The sequence below is a fragment of the Solenopsis invicta genome, chromosome 13 (genome assembly GCF_016802725.1).
Source record: "Solenopsis invicta isolate M01_SB chromosome 13, UNIL_Sinv_3.0, whole genome shotgun sequence".
In the NCBI taxonomy this organism is placed as follows: Eukaryota; Metazoa; Arthropoda; class Insecta; order Hymenoptera; family Formicidae; genus Solenopsis; species Solenopsis invicta.
Window position 1 is genome coordinate 9,794,535 of NC_052676.1, and position 16,612 is coordinate 9,811,146.

The following is a 16,612-nucleotide window of genomic DNA, read 5'->3' on the forward strand; positions in this document are numbered from 1 at the left end:
CTGTAGAGTAGATTGCCTCTCGCCAAGTAATCTCGTGTTTTGTTCTGCGCCACCAGCTCTCGAAGCTTCACCACGCTGTCGTCCTCCTCTTGAGCTTTTCGTAGACGGGCTGTTAATCCGGCCTCCGATTCGTCAATTACCAAACATACTGGAAGAGGATTGCGACTGAGCGCATCCACGTGCGTCATATTTTTCCCAGGGCGATGTTCTATATGGTAACTGAATTCCTCTAACAATAAGGCCCATCGCGCGACGGGTATACAAAGATCTTTCTTATTTATTGTGAGCATAAATGCGCGACAGTCAGTGACAATTGCAAACGTAATGCCAAGCAAATAAACGCGAAACTTTTTGAGTGCCTTCACTATTGCCAAAACTTCTAATTCGTAGCTGCTATACTTTGACACAGCGGGAGTTGTTTTACCGCTAGAGTAATAAATAGGATGGAAACGTTGATCCTCACTATTCCGCTGTAACAGTATCGCACCGTACCCTAACGCAGAAGCGTCCGTATGCAGTTCCGTTTCGGCTTCAACTCGGTACAAATTTAATATCGGCTTTTCGCTCAACATGATTTTGAGTCGCATAAACGCATCTTTTTCTTCCGCTCCAAAATAAAATTTATTATCAGCGCGCAAGGGATTTGACAAAGGCCGCGCAATTGAGGAATACCCAGGGATAAACTTACGGAAATATCCACTCAATCCGAGGAAACTTTATACTTGTTTTACATTCGCAGTTTCCGGAAATCTTTGAACTGCTTCGGTTTTACGGTCTGAAGGACAAACACGACCACCACCAATCACCCAATGACCCACCACCAATGACCCAAAAATTCTACGGAGGTCTGCAATAAACAGCACTTCCTCCAATTAATTGCCGAACCCGCCTCGCTCGCTGCCATCAACACCCTCTTCAGATTCCTTATGCCACCCTCAATATCGTCAGATGGAACAATCAGATCGTCCATATAAACCAAAACTACTTTGTCTCGAATGAGATCTCTAAATACAGTATTAACGGATCTTTGGAACGCCGCTGGCGAGTTACACAGACCAAAAGGTGCGCGCAAAAACTCATAATGACCGTGGGGCACGATAAAGGTGTATATTTCCGACTAGACTGATCCATCCAAACATGAAAGAATCCGTTGATCAAATCAAGAGTACTAAAAACAAGCGCGCCCTGCAACATATTGAGCTGGTCCTCGATCAATAGTAGCGGGTACCTGTCCTTAATGATTTACTTATTTATTAAGCGATAATCCATGCACAGTCTAAATGAACCGTCTCTTTTTCGAACCAGTACCACCGGGCTTGCATAATCAGACGTAGATGGCTGAACAATTCCCTCGTCAATCCATTGATCAATCTGCGCATTGACCTTCGCTCTCTCGAACGCCGCTAATCGTTTCGCGGACTGATAGACGGGCTCCTCATCTTTAAGTACGAGTTTCATCCGTACTTTCGGTTCACAAGTTTTACTCGGCTTATAATTATTCACTAATTTTTTTATCGCTAATCGCTGTTCAAAATCTTTGATGTGCGCAATATCTACAAAATCCGCCTCACACGCTTCGCTCTGAGTCACATCTATTTTAAGTATCTCCGGTACATTCTCGCGTTCCTCGACATCTACTGTTTCCGATGCAACACTAGAGCTTTCGACAACACAAGCGTTTCTTACGACGCCAGCATTCTCGAAAACATCAACGCTCTTCGTGTCTTTGCGCGTCCCTTGCAACAACGGACGGACAGTCACTCTGCCACCCCTGATATTTATATCAGTTAGATCTAGGAAATTCGTTCCCAACAATAATTTATGTCGTAACAAGGTATCCGACACCACATGTATGCGAACAGGATACAAATATTCATCTACTTTAAGTGTGGCTTGGAACTTCCCCAACGTCGCGTTCTTGCTCGAACCCACGCCATCGAACAATAGTTTACTAGGCTGCAATCGCGGGAGACCTAGTCCGATATATTCGTCCGCTTGAATCATACTAATATCGCTTCCCGAATCTATCAATGCCTCCATCTCGCGATCATTAACCGAAACACTTTTAAGATATTTACGACGCCCCGATACCGCGCAACTCTCTTTCGTTTTCTTTACACATTTCGACGCGATGTGTCCACGTTCTCCGCATTGAAAACACTTGAGACCTTGGTCTTTGGTTGGACATTTTGCGCTAATATGGTTGCGATCACCGCAAATAAAACAATGCGTGACTTTATCCGGCAATTTCTTGCTCTCACCACTACCAGCTGCTTCCTTTCGATCGCCTCTGTTTCGATCGCCTAACCGCTTATCCGTCCCTGACTTCGCTGTGCCGAAGACACCTCGGTCTCGAAGGCTTATTCCCTCGAACGCCTCCAAGAGTCCATCCGCTCCCACAAACCGCTGAATACGTGCCTGGTCTCGCAATATCACGTCTGGGATGCCCTCAATCACGTGCTCAAGCATCTCGCTGTTGTCAATCGGCACCCGATTGCCCAAGATGATTTTTTGATAATATTCATGGAAAGTCTCGTCCTTCTTCCACACTCGTTCTTCGAACTTCCTACACGTCAACAATCTGCTCTGTCGACGGAAAAACACGGCTCTCAACTCGTCCAGCAAACAATCAAAGGTCATCACAATGTGTTCTGACTGAGTGTAACCACTCGAGCGCCTTCCCCCTGAGTCGCATACCGATGAGTATCCTAGCGGCATCATCTTGTAGCTTGTAGGTCGTCTTAAGCAACCTCAACTGTTTTTCCCATACCTTGTGCGCACTGGATTTACCGTCGAAGGTACCCAGCAAGTCCGCCACTGCTGTTATTGTCGTTCGCGCTGGTCCAACCTGCGTCGGAATGTCAGGGCCACCGCTGTTTACCGTCGTCGCTCTCGATCGTCCGCTCTGGGCCGACTCATCATGGCCGCCGCCGCTCACCGTCACCGTTCCCGCTTGCTCGATTTGGGCTGAAACATCATAGTCGTCACCGTGCACCGCCGTCGCCCCCGCCCGCTCAATCCGCAACAACCTCCGTGTCGCCTCCAACTCGAGCCTCACCACCGCCAACTCGCGCTCGGCCAATTCCTTCTCCCTTCGGCTAAACTCAATTTCTCGCTGCTGACTCGCCGTCGCCCGCGCGCTCGCCTCACCGGCCTGCTGCGAATCGTCGACGCAGCCGCCGCCACCATCCCGCTCGTCATCCATCCATCCACCGGAAGGATCTTCCTCCATCAGACGCAAGATCAGTTCGGTCTTCGTGCCGACACTAGACAGCCCACGTGCCGCCGCCAACTCCTTTAACGCAGCCACCGTGAATTTGCTCGGATCCCTCATTGCGCCGACTGCACCTTGCAATTCTCCGTCTTTTGATCCGCTAGCAAAACTGTCTCTCTCACTTTGCCGCACAAACCTTCCGACCTCTCTCGAGTCGTCCGTCCCTCTCACTCTCGCACCGCTGAACTATGTACGTCGTCGAAACTTCTCGATGCTTTTCGCGTATTTCTCGTATTCGAACACGCCCCCGAATGTCTCGTGGCTATCCCGGACGAGCCCCCAATTGTAGGATAATTTTCGATAGTATCGAGGGCTAATGATCGAACACTCACGCTATTTAACTAGCCGAGAAAATAAGAGCTATTTATTAAGAGACAGTTTCACGGCTAACGACTCGCCAGGACGAGACTCTAACCGCACGTACACATTGCGAAAAACACCTGCACGGATCACGGTTGATCTTGATCTATCTCGCGCTCGCAAGCTCGCCGTTATCGCCACGCGGGCCTCTCGCTACCAGCGCCGCGGTGACTAGAAATTACAGTCTTTACAGAACACGCCAAGGCCGTGCTAATTACAGGCCCTACACATAGTTAATTGTTTATTAAAATTTAACAAAATTATAATAACAATTGTCCACCTAATAAACAATCCTTTAAATAAACGTCCTTTGCCGATAAAAATTGACTATCTCATAAAAAAACGTAAATAAAGAATCGGTATAAAAGCTCGCTCTATACCATAAAACGCATCTGAGATATGTCATTTTGCTAAGTTAACATTTTATTACAACTAAACAATACATCCCGTAATCATTAAACTTAAATACGATTTGAAACAAACATTAAAAAACACGCTTGCAAAATTTCAAGACTTTTTACGTATTAGTTTAAAAGTTACTAGCTTATAAAATAAGAACGGTATAAAATCACTGCACACGCATATACTCACGCATACACATGGCATATACGTGAGTGCCCACTACGTGGACAAGTCAAATAAGAACACTCTTTAAATAATGCCTATTTACCCTTTTTGTTACAGCCGTATAAAAGAAAGTGTTACTTTACAATTAAAAATTTAATTTTAAACCTCTAGCTCAATTAGTTAACTAACAAGAGTAACAAGTTCAATTTACAACTAACAGTTACTACACCTATATCGCACTTTAAGCAATCAAGAAATCTTCATAGCCGTATGCTCTTGGCGACGGCTCGCGAATTCAAGTAAAACTTTTTAAATTATAATAACTATTATTAACAATTAACAAATTAATGATAAAAATTTGATTTAAAATTGCAAATAAACTTCCGCGATCATAAAAACATCTAATGAAGCCTTGAAAAGGAAATAATTCTTTGACATAAAAAATCACGTATAATACATATAAAGTAAAAATAACGTAAAAGGTAAAGCTTATTACTGCTAAACCCCCTTTCCCCTCATTGTCAAACTTAACATTAATTTACATTAATCAAATTCTACAATGGACCTTTGTGAACACGCTTGCCAAATTTCATTTTGCCAAGTTTACCCATTTCTGAATTGTAAATGTTACAAGTACACATAGAGTAGACCAAAATTTGCCACGACAAACTCTTGCCGTCGGATACCGACACACGCACACAGGCAAAGAAACACACGGACGTACGCAAATACATAGACAGTATTCAAATTAGAACCAATCTTTCGGTAATACATTTTTTTACCACTCCCCCAAGCAAGATAATAATTTTATACGTTTAGATACTAAATCTCAAATTTTTCTGACTTACTGTTTAAGAGCTACAATAAAAAATATATTTAAAATTATATTCAATACCCATAGAGCTGCATCTTGAAACATAGATAATGCAGCCTCAGTGACAAGTGCGTCACGCAAATGATAAAATCCTATAAACAAATTCTCTTAATTCAATCTAGTATAACGCCACGGACAGAACGTTGTAAGTAAAAACCTAATTTCATTAAAACAAATTCTCTTTTCACAATACTTACGGTCACAATATATAAGTTAATATCTGTTACCATTTTAACTAAAAATTAAAATAAAAACTAAAATATTATAAATATAAAAAATACATCTTGTTTCTAGAAACAATGTGGAAAAGGAAATAAATTAATAAAAGTCTCCGTTAATTTTTGAATAAATTTTACTTTTGAACTAATATATATAGATATACACGTATGCATTACGCCTATGTATGAACAGATAGACAAACAAGTTCCCTTAATTGACATTTTACTCAATTCTCCCCTTCTGTAGGCAATATTTTATACATCTAAATTCAAAATTTCATAAAAATCGGACACTCCGTTTAGGAGATGCAAAGCTTTCTTTTCTTAAAATATTGCATAGGCATACGCTATGGATCAGCTGAGTGGAAATTGATAAGAGAAAATATATGTGAAAAGGATCCAGATACAGCTCCGAAACTATTGATCCTAGAAATATAAAATTTTACACACAAAAACTTCTTGTAATACTGAAGCTTAATGTCAAGTTTTAGGTCTTCAGTTTTATTAGTTTTAGAGATTTTGATTTTTAAAGTTTGAAAATTTTTAACATGTAACTTCCATAAGAAGAAACTTGTATTTCTAATTTTGCAAATTATTGATAGCAGAGTGATAAAAGTATAACAAATAAGACCGTATTATGATATTATACATGAATACGCAAGCTTCACGATCCTATGTTAAATCATTTTCCAGTAATCGACCATTTTGTTGAACGTTCCCGCTTGTAAGAGTGAGAGAGACGCACTTAAGCGTAGGCCTACATTGAAAAAATTCATTTCCTTTTTGATCTAATTACACGCAAACGGATGATTGCAACTTTACAGAAATATACAGTTAAACTAATTAAGCACCCAATTTTATGTTTAAAATGTTTTTATTGCAAAATATAAACAATTTATAATAACAATCGAATTTCTTGTTTTATCGCTAAATTATATGTATTAGATTAATGTAATGCCGACGATGCAACTTGTCGTTCTCGTTATTTTAAGCTAAAAATTATATTGTCTAACCAATTGCATTTATGTTATAATGTATATTAAAGAACAAAAAATTGTGCTCACGGATTCACTAAAAGAAGGGAGTAGTTTGCTATTTCCCCTACGATTGCACGGTGGGGAATGGCATACCCCTCTAACGCTTTTCGCGCACCCATAAATACGCGCCCCGCGGAACAATTATGTCTTCAGTCTGGTCTTCATTTTGAGTGTGTAAGGTCTAAAGTGAGTCCCTGAGTGCAGTGAGGACGTCCGTAGAGACATTTTCTCTCGAGTCGTCTCTTGCATTTTGACAATCAACGTATCTGAGAATAAAGTCTTGAATGCAACTACGTGCTTTGGAAAATTGACGATTCATTATTTTATCTTTACCTTAAGCTAGAAGCCACTGCAGAGGTCTGTTACTTCGCCTGCTACGTACCGGAGCTGACGTAAGCAGTCTTATCTTTTTTGTCTTGCTGAAAATCGACGAAGAAATAAAATAAGTAAGTTCCTAAAATACATTAATATACTAATATAAATATATATGTATGTGTATATATACATAGATATATATATATATATATATATATATATATATATATATATATATATACGTATATATTAATTTAACTGTATATATATATATATATATATATATATATATATATATATATATTGTCACGTATTTTTATCCCACGCCGGAGAGCAGCGGCGGAATACGCGATCAAACACCGGAATTACGCGCGAGACAAGCGTGAGCGACGATATAACCAATAGATACCACCAATCGCGAATTTGGGTGCCAGACGCGATTATACCGGTCGCGTCGCTGGGTACACTATTTAACGCTAGACGCGGATGCACACCACGCGATAGCTTCTCAGAACGAAACACGAAATCGTCGCTCGCACGCGGCCAGCTAGCTCCTCTAACCGGTAGAGGGGCGGGGTAGCGGAGACAGGGACGAAGCGGCTCTCTTACTGGAGGAGACGGGTAGGCGAGAAATCAAACAAGATCAGGCCGATATAACAAACAGAAATAACATGTATTGTAGCATATGACAGAGACAGAGTAGAGCCAAACGCGAGGGAATTATCAGTCGAAGCAAGCAAAGAACGGAAAAGATGAAGAGAGTTGACGAAAACGAATAAGCGGAACGCTAAAATTTTCTTAAATACTACAATGCTTACGCTAGCGGCGCGAACAACGGCGGTTGGTCCCGCGCGGAACGAGACAGCCAATCACGCGCGTTCGGAACAGCGCGGCGAGAACACACTCGTCGAACTTTCGCTAACGGACAGTAATTAACTCAAAAGCAATACAACCAAAGATACCCGGTGACGGCAATGCCGTCGTCGCGGTCACGATGCACAATTCTCTCGAAGACGCGCGACACGACAACGCACCGATAACGCGGGCGGTCGTGTGATCACTGCCGTAACACGACTCGCGCACGTGCGCGAGGGCTTTGCGGCTTCCCGGGAAGCCGGTCGTCCGCGAGCTTCTACGGCGGGACAGCCAACGTACACGCGGCAGCCAACAGCTGGGTGCCTCGACAAGGTCTCACGCTTGAGGTGGAGAGCCGACCAAACACTAAAAAGGTGCGTTCTATCGCCACGCGGCGGACGCACCTGCACACTAACCCAATGGCTCCATCTCAGAGCGCGAGTCAGCCGGCACCGGCAGCTCGTGGCTTTACACCGTCTCTAGAGGGTCACCTCGACGACGATCCTGTCCTCCGTTGGTCCCGTGGACGTCTCCGCAGGGATCGCCAGGCCGGGCACAGTTCCGATAGCCAAAATCCGGTAGCTCGCTCGCCGATAACCCTCGCTCGGATTCGTCCCGCACGCGCTCAGTTCGCCGGGTCGCACGCAAAAGCCGAGAGGATCGCGCTCGATACGCGATCGATGAGCGCTACCCCTCCTACAGGGTGCGCGATATCCTTGCGCCTAGCGGCGCGGCCTATCAGCGGCCGCCCTTATCTAGCCGTGACGTCACGGCAGCGCAGTGTCGGGTCTCCGCAGGTGTCGTGCGGTCCCCGTCGGCATCCGATATCCTCGTCGCTCTCGTCGTCCTCGCGGACGACAGCAGCAGAGATTTCCCGCGACGATTCTTCGCCGCTACCCTTCTCGACGGACAGCCGGCATTCGACGGCCCTTGTCCTGGCCGTTCGTCCGCCCTGGCCTGTCCCTCGGCTGCGCCAATTGCGAGCCTCTTTTGCGTGGCGCATATCTGTCACCACGTCGAGTCTCGTCCTTCTCTCCGCCGTTGGTTTTCCGTGCGCCGGCCCTGGACGATCGCCTTCTCCTTGTCCTGCTGCAGCCCTCGCTGCTGCTGGTCCTTAGGCGACGTTTGTCGAGGTGCCCGCGGATACATGAAATAAGCCGCGAATAAATAAATGAAATCAATACGCGCCGCAGTCCCGCCGGAGATTTCGCTCTCTCGCTGAGTGCCCGACCCGGTCTTACGCGCCTCCTTGCGCTATGCTCAGGCGGAGGACGAAGTGGCGAGGCAGATAAAACTGCCACGTCACAATATATATATATATATATATATATATATATATATATGTAGGATGTTAAAATGTTAGCTAAGGAAAAAGAGTGAGAATGAGAGTATGAGAGTGAGAGAGAGAGAGAGAGAGAGCGAAAGAACATGTGTCGTAGAAGAAAAGCGTCGTTTGACGAAAAGGATTGCCATTGTTCAAAACATGTGTTGTTTTATGGTAGCGTCATAAAACAACAATCAATTGTATTCAAAGCGCGTAAATGTAACATCTGCGAATGGACGCACGTATGTATCAGGTAAAAGGGGTAAAGGCGAGTAGGCAGAACAAGCCAAAGGCAGAAGATTTCGAGCGGTCAGAGAGAAACGATCCTACAAGTCAAGAGAGCCTTCTGTAGACACTCAACGAAATATACATATTATACTTATTATCTGAAAGCCCTTAATTGATCCCACATACACTTTGGGGGCTCAGCCGGGATCGAGCTAGTTAGATCCGTAGTATAACGAGTTCCGCGAGTGTCGAGTGTCGAGTTTTGAGTTTATTGTGAACCTGAAGAGACGAGCAATGAGTACCAGATACGCGAACGATCTGACGGTGGCAGAGCTGAAAGAGAGACTGAGAGAGTTGGGACTATCCAGTTGCGGTACTAAGAGCGAATTAATAAAGCGTTTAGACGAATCAGTACCTTCCGGCGTTTGGACCGAGGAACAACCAGAGGATCAGGCGACGGGGAACCTGGAAGAAGCCGGTAATACAGGAGCGAATGAGAGAGGTACCGGAAACGAGACATCTTCAGGGCATCACCCCAGAGATCCGCGCGTAATCGAGATGGAGCTGGAGATCTTGAAACGCGAAATCGAGATGCTGAAGACTCAATCGCGGGCATCCGCTCGTGTATCAGATGCGCATTACGCATCGAATACGGAGATCAGGTCGACGCAACCTTGAGCAAACATGAGTGCCATAGCCGAGCTTCTCGCTACGTTCGACGGTACGACGGGCAATTTTGACATCTGGGAGAGTCAACTGAGAATGCTGAAACGGACCTACCGATTGGACGACGAACACGCGAGGATACTGATCAGGATGCGGTTGAAAGGGAAGGCGCTAGAGTGGCTGCATTCCGAGGCCGAATACATGGGGATATCCTTAGAGGCATTGCTACACGAGCTCAGAACCATATTCGATCATCGACCGAGCAGAGTGGCACTACGTAAAAAATTCGAGGAGCGTGTATGGAGGAAAGGCGAGACCTTCGCCGATTACATGCACCAGAAGGTCATCTTGGGGAATCGCCTGCCGTTTGACGAAGAGGAACTCGTCGAATATATCATTGACGGCATCCCTGACCGCGGGCTAAGGAATCAGGCACGAATCGGCGGCCTCGACTCGAGAGCCGCACTGATGGAGAGATTTGAGCGGATAACGCTCTGGGACAAAAAGCATCCGGGGCACGGCGAGGAGAAGTAACAGTTTCGAGCGAAGGCGGAGAAGAGTGGCGAAAGCGGAAAGAGCAAGCAGAAGAAGACGCCTAGTGTGAAGAGGAATTGTTTTAACTGCGGCCTGCCCGATCACTTTGGTAAAGACTGCCCGACGAAGGAGAACGGACCGAAGTGCTTCAAATGCGGTGAGCGTGGGCACATTGCGGCGAAATGTTCCGAGAAGCGAGCGGAGGTAAAAGATAGTTACGTCGCAAAGCAGGTAACGCAAACGAAATGTAAAAAGGAGGTTACGATAAACGGTTGTAACATTGTCGCGCTAATTGATACTGGGAGCGATCTATGTTTAATGCGTGCGGATCAACATTCCGACATAGGATCTCCGTCGTTAGAGTACCGAGAAACGCGATTTCGCGGCGTAGAGTTAAAGGAAAACGTAGCGTTAGGAGAATTCCGTGCGGAATTAGCTGTCGACGGGCATTCTTATCCTATTTTAATTCGAGTCGTTGCAAATGACATTATTAGTCATAAATTATTAATCGGTGCAGATTTTTTGAATACAGTCGACTTACACATAAAAAACGGTAATGTGTCGATTAATCCCGTGGAAAATACGATAGCGAAAAATCAAACGCTTCCCGAGATCTTTCAAATAGATCTCGAGCGCAAAGAGACCGACAAAGTAGATCTGTTACATATTTCGAGTAACGAGCGTCGAGCGGTTATTGAGAATATTATAAACAATTACAAACCAAATAAGGCTAAAGAGACTAGTGTTAAAATGTCAATTATTTTAAAAGATGAACAGCCGGTATATCAGAGAGCCCGTCGATTGCCCGCATTGGAAAAAGAAAAAGTGAACGGCATTATTTCCGAGTGGATTCGAGATGGCATTGCGCGACCATCACTGTCCGACTACGCGAGTCCGATAGTTTTAGTGGAAAAGAAAGACGGGAGCGCTCGATTGTGCGTGGACTATCGCCAGCTTAATAAAAAAATCGTACGCGATAGATATCCGCTTCCGCTAATAGAAGACCAGGTAGATTTCTTGCAAGGCATGATATATTTCAGCACGTTGGATCTGGAGAACGGTTTTTTTCACGTCCCGATAGAAAAGGACAGTCAAAAGTATACGGCTTTTATAGTGCCAGACGGGCACTATGAATTTTTGAAGGTCCCGTTCGAACTTTGCAATTCGCCGTCGGTTTTTCAGCGATTCATTAACACCGTTTTTAAAGACGCGATACGCGACCGGCTAGTGTTAACTTACCTCGATGATCTCATAATTCCGTCTGTCGATGAAAATACAGGAATTAAAAATTTTGAGATAGTGTTGAAAATCGCGAGCGAGGCAGGACTCAAGATTAATTGGCGCAAGTGTCGTTTTTTACAGTCTAAGATAGAGTTTCTTGGCCACGTAATAGAGAACGGTCGAGTATACCCGTCGGTGCGTAAAATTGACGCGGTGCGTAAATTTCCAGAGCCAAGCAACGTGAAGCAAATTCAGAGTTTTCTCGGGCTGAGCGGCTACTTTAGAAAATTCGTGCCAAAATGTTCAATTATTGCGCGCCCTTTAACTAATTTATTGAAGATAAACGCGAAGTTCCGTTTCGAGGAAGAAGAGAAAGGGGCATTTCTTAATTTAAAAAATATCTTATGTGACAAGCCCGTATTACGAATATATAAAGCGAACGCGGAGACCGAACTGCATACGGACGCGTCAATCGACGGATACGGCGCGATCCTATTACAAAAGAGCGACGAAGATGGTGCGTTCCATCCAGTCTACTATTCGAGTAGCAAAACTTCGCCCGCCGATCGGCGATACTCAAGCTACGAGTTGGAGGTGCTCTCCATTGTTCGAGCCCTAATGAAATTCCGCGTATATTTGTTGGGCATCCATTTTAAAATAGTGACCGACTGCCGAGCGTTCGCGCTTACTATGAACAAGTAAGACTTGTGCGTACGTGTGGCCAGCTGGGCACTGTTTTTAGAAGAATTTGACTATGTTATTGAGAATAGGCCCGGTAAGAGCATGATCCACGTGGACGCGCTAAGTCGTAATCCGATTCCGAGTTGCATGACTATAGATATATGCGATAGCCTGTCAGTGTGATTCAGGCAAGCACAGCAAGACGACGGCGACGTCAAAAAGATATATGACGCGGTGGAAAAGGGAGATCACGATGATTACATTATTAGAAACAATTTGTTATTTAAAAAACGCGACGGTGATATTCTATTAGTTGTTCCTAAATCTATGCGTACGCAGATAATTAAACGTATGCACGTGCAGGGACATTTTTCGCTGGCAAAGACGGAGGCGTTATTGCGTAGACAATATTTCATACCGAGCGCGAAATCGAAGATTGAAAAAATTATAAAAAATTGCGTGACTTGTATCCTAGCCGAAAAAAAGCAAGGCAAGCAAGAGGGCTATTTAAATATGATCGATAAGGGGGAATTGCCGCTAGATACATTCCATGTTGATCACTTAGGGCCGTTGCCGACTACAAAAAAAAGTTACAAATACATCTTCGCGATAGTCGATGCTTTCACCAAATTCGTATGGTTATACGCAACAAAAACGACGAACGCGACTGAGGTAGTGAATAGACTCAAAAAGCAATCTTTTGTTTTCGGAAATCCGAGGCGGATAATCTCAGATCGTGGCACAGCGTTCACGTCTAAAGAATTTAAGGATTATTGTTCGGCGGAAAATATTAATCACGTATTAACTACGACAGGATTCCCTCGCGCCAACGGACAAGTAGAGCGGGTAAATAGAGTGTTGATTTCGTTACTAACAAAACTTTCGGATCCAAAGAGCGAAGAATGGTTCAAACACCTTGATTCAGCCCAGTTATATTTAAATTGTGCGCCACACAGGAGTATTGGCACCACTCCTTTCCGCTTATTGTACGGGACTCACGCGCGTGTGCGAGAAGATTCACAGATCTTAGAATTGTTAGAAAGAGAATGGGTTGACAATTTCGAGAACGATCGGAGCGAATTACGTATGCGAGCGAAAGAGAGCATCGCCAAAATTCAACGCGAAAATCGGAAAACTTCAACAAAGAGGCGAAAAGCGGCGAGAAAATATAATGAGAACGACTTCGTGGCAATTAAGCGTACACAGTTAGGTCCTGGCCTTAAGCTGGCTAATAAGTATCTCGGACCATATAGCATTGTAAAAGTATTGCGTAACGACCGTTATATTGTACAGAAAATAGGCGAGCATGAGGGGCCGTCGAAAACCTCTACGTCCGCTGATTATATGAAACCTTGGACAGATTTTGCGAGCGATGAGTCGGAGGACGAATGCGAAGACGAAGACATTCGGGGGCGAATGTCGTTGCAGGATGGCCGAATGTAGGATGTTAAAATGTTAGCTAAGGAAAAAGAGTGAGAATGAGAGTATGAGAGTGAGAGAGAGAGAGAGAGAGAGAGAGAGAGAGAGAGAGAGAGAGAGAGCGAAAGAACATGTTTCGTAGAAGAAAAGCGTCGTTTGACGAAAAGGATTGCCATTGTTCGAAACATGTGTTGTTTTATGGTAGCGTCATAAAACACACAATGAATTGTATTCAAAGCGCGTAAATGTAACATCTACGAATGGACGCACGTATGTATCAGGTAAAAGGGGTAAAGGCGAGTAGGCAGAACAAGCCAAAGGCAGAAAATTTCGAGCGGTCAGAGAGAAACGATCCTACGAGTCAAGAGAGCGTTCTGTAGACACTCAACGAAATATACATATTATACTTATTACCTAAAAGCCCTTAATTGATCCCACATATATATATACAGGGTGTCCCAGACCAATGTATAAAAATTATCACGATGAGGTGGAAGGGATCGATGAAGAGATAAATGAAAAAATCTAATAGCATTTTGCGATATTTGCAATAATTTTTTAGTAATAAAACATTAAGGTGAGCCAAATAAGAGGGCGCAGAGAGACAAGCGGTCGCTCGTCAGAGCCGTAGGACCGCCCACTGCGGCTCGATTGTAGGCGACGGTAAGTAGCGCGCGACGAGAGAAAGGATAGCTTGGCACCGCATCGCGTCGAACCGGGCGGTCTTACGGCTCAGGCGACCAACCGTTTGCCTCTCCGCGCGCTGTTATTCAGCTGACTTTAATATTTTATTACACGACAATTATTGCAAATATCGCTAACTGCTATTAAACTTTTTGATTTATCTTAATCTCTTCTACCTCATCGTAGTAATCTTTATACATTGGTCTGGGACACCCTGTATATATACAAATATAAATATATAGTGTCGTGGCAGTTTTACCTGCCTCGCCACTCCGTCGTCCGCCTAAGTCAGGCATGGTCCCGTGGGCGCCCACGAAGCATGCGAGGAGGAGAACATGCTCCCTCTTCACCCGGTTGCTTCTTCCCGTCTTTCCTTCTGACTCCGCAATCCACCTATCCGCTCCATACGACCGCTTTCGGTCCCTACTATGCTACAGTATGTGCACGTGACTCGCGCGTGTGGAAGGGGAAGCGGAGAAGCTCGAGCTATAGTTTGTGGGACATGTCTGGCCTTTTTTTTGTTTACGGAGAGGAAATGCGTTACCGCATACCCTAGGCCTCGGGGGAGGCCTGGCGGTTATGTGGGACTGTCCCCCGCCGGCGATGTGCCGGTGAGGGCCTACCCACTAAAACCTCTCCGGGTGTCCTGCACTGGTCCCTAACTGGAGGGCTCCGGGAACGCGTGCAGCATACTTCCGGAGCCCCCCGGACCCAGTCGGCCAGTTGGCGGCCGACTCATCTCGCCAGGGACGCCTTAGTGGTAGGCACCCCTGGCAGGGCCTTAGGGCCTAGTCTGCCCTAGGTCGGGAAAGAGGGACACCGTCTCTCCCCCGCCTCTTCCCCTGTTGGTGTTGGGGGTACAGGCCCGGGGGTCCGGCCCCCGCCGGATGGTTTCCGGGAATAGCTGCGCCTTTCGCGCCAGCTCCCTGATTTTCATGAGGGGGAGGGGGCACTTGCCCCACTCCCCTCGCCCCGGCAAAGCTGAGCGGGCTATCCCTCTCATACGGGAGGGAGACCCTCCCCCCGATGTTACGGAGAGTCAGCCCCGCCGGGAGCCAGACATGGCGTGGATTGCCTCGCCCTGCTTCGGGTCCCGTATACAGGGCCTTCGGCAGGGGAGGCAGGAAATTCGTTCTCCCTATTGTTGGGGAGGTCGCCGTCGCTTTCCTCCTCCTCCTCCTCGATGGTTTGGAGGGAGAGGAGTGCAGTGCCAGCGATCCTTCTCCGTTTTCTGCGGGGACCCCCGCCATCGGGTGGGCCCGGTCGATCTCGTGGAGGACGGAGGTCCCCGCCTCCTCCATTTCCGCGGGGGTTGGGTCGGCGACGTCGTCGCCTGCCGCCCCCCTCCCCCCCCGGGTCTTCCTCCTCACTGCCTCTGTCTGGCAATCTTGGCCATCTTCTTCTGCAACATAACTTGTTCGCAGAAGGAGGCGACCGCCTTCCAACAGCTCTCCCTGAGGACCATCTTGGCAACGACGGAGAGGTCTTCCCCAATTTTATCTTTGAGGACTCTGCGCAGCTCGTCCCACGCTGGGCAATGCACCAGCGTGTGCTGCGCAGAGTCCATCTCCACCTCGCAATGGTGGCAGCGCGCTGTCGGCTCCTTCTCGATGCGACACACGTACTCACCAAAACTACCGTGTCCGGTGAGCACCTATGTATGGGTAGGAAAAACCGCCCCACGGGCGGTCCACCCATTCCTCCAGGTGGGGGAGGACGGCCTCCAGAACCCGGGTGCCCACTGTCGGCGGGTTTTCGACGAGGTGGTCTCGCCATTCCTCGATTACCCGCCGACGGGCTCTCTCTCTCCACGACGCCATGGTCCTTGGGGCAATGACATTGCCCCGTAGGCGGGAGGCTTTGACCCGAGCGTACAACGTGGCTCGGGCCGTAGCCAGAAACTCGGCTGACAGCACTCCCGCCAGGACCATTAAGGCGTCGTTTGGAGAGGTGCGATAGGCGCGCGCAATGCGTAGGGCCAGCAGCTTTTGCACAGAGTGCAAATGCTTCCTGATCTTGCTGCTGGCCCCCATCGCCCCGCACCAGACCGGGGCGCCGTATAGCGCCCCGGACATGACTGCGTGTAAGTACGCACACCTCGCACCTATACTCGGGCTCCAGAGATTGGGCACGAGACCTCTGAGGGCATTGGCCCTCGCGCCCAACCGTGGGGCAATATCGTCGAAGTGCTCGACGAAGCCCCGTCCAGAGTCAACCCCAGATATTTCAGGGTTGCCTCCACCTGGATTTAAGTTCTTCCCACGAGAACTGAGGCCTGTGGAGGGGGCCCCCCGGGAGCCATCGTAAAAGAAAATGGCTTCCGTTTTGTGTGGGCCACCCTCAGCCCCAAGTCTT

The 16,612-nt window shown here is 46.7% G+C and overlaps 1 protein-coding gene across 1 annotated transcript; it reads right to left on the reverse strand.

Annotated features, from left to right (window-relative positions):
• Nucleotides 1-15,623: 15,623 nt before the first annotated feature.
• LOC105202962 lies at nucleotides 15,624-16,290 on the reverse strand. Its single transcript, XM_011171657.1, has 2 exons — nucleotides 16,123-16,290; nucleotides 15,624-15,911 (listed from the first exon to the last, which is right to left on the reverse strand). The coding sequence occupies exons 1-2, from the start codon at nucleotides 16,288-16,290 to the stop codon at nucleotides 15,624-15,626; spliced, it is 456 nt and encodes a 151-aa protein (XP_011169959.1).
• Between the last annotated feature and the right edge of the window lie 322 nt (nucleotides 16,291-16,612).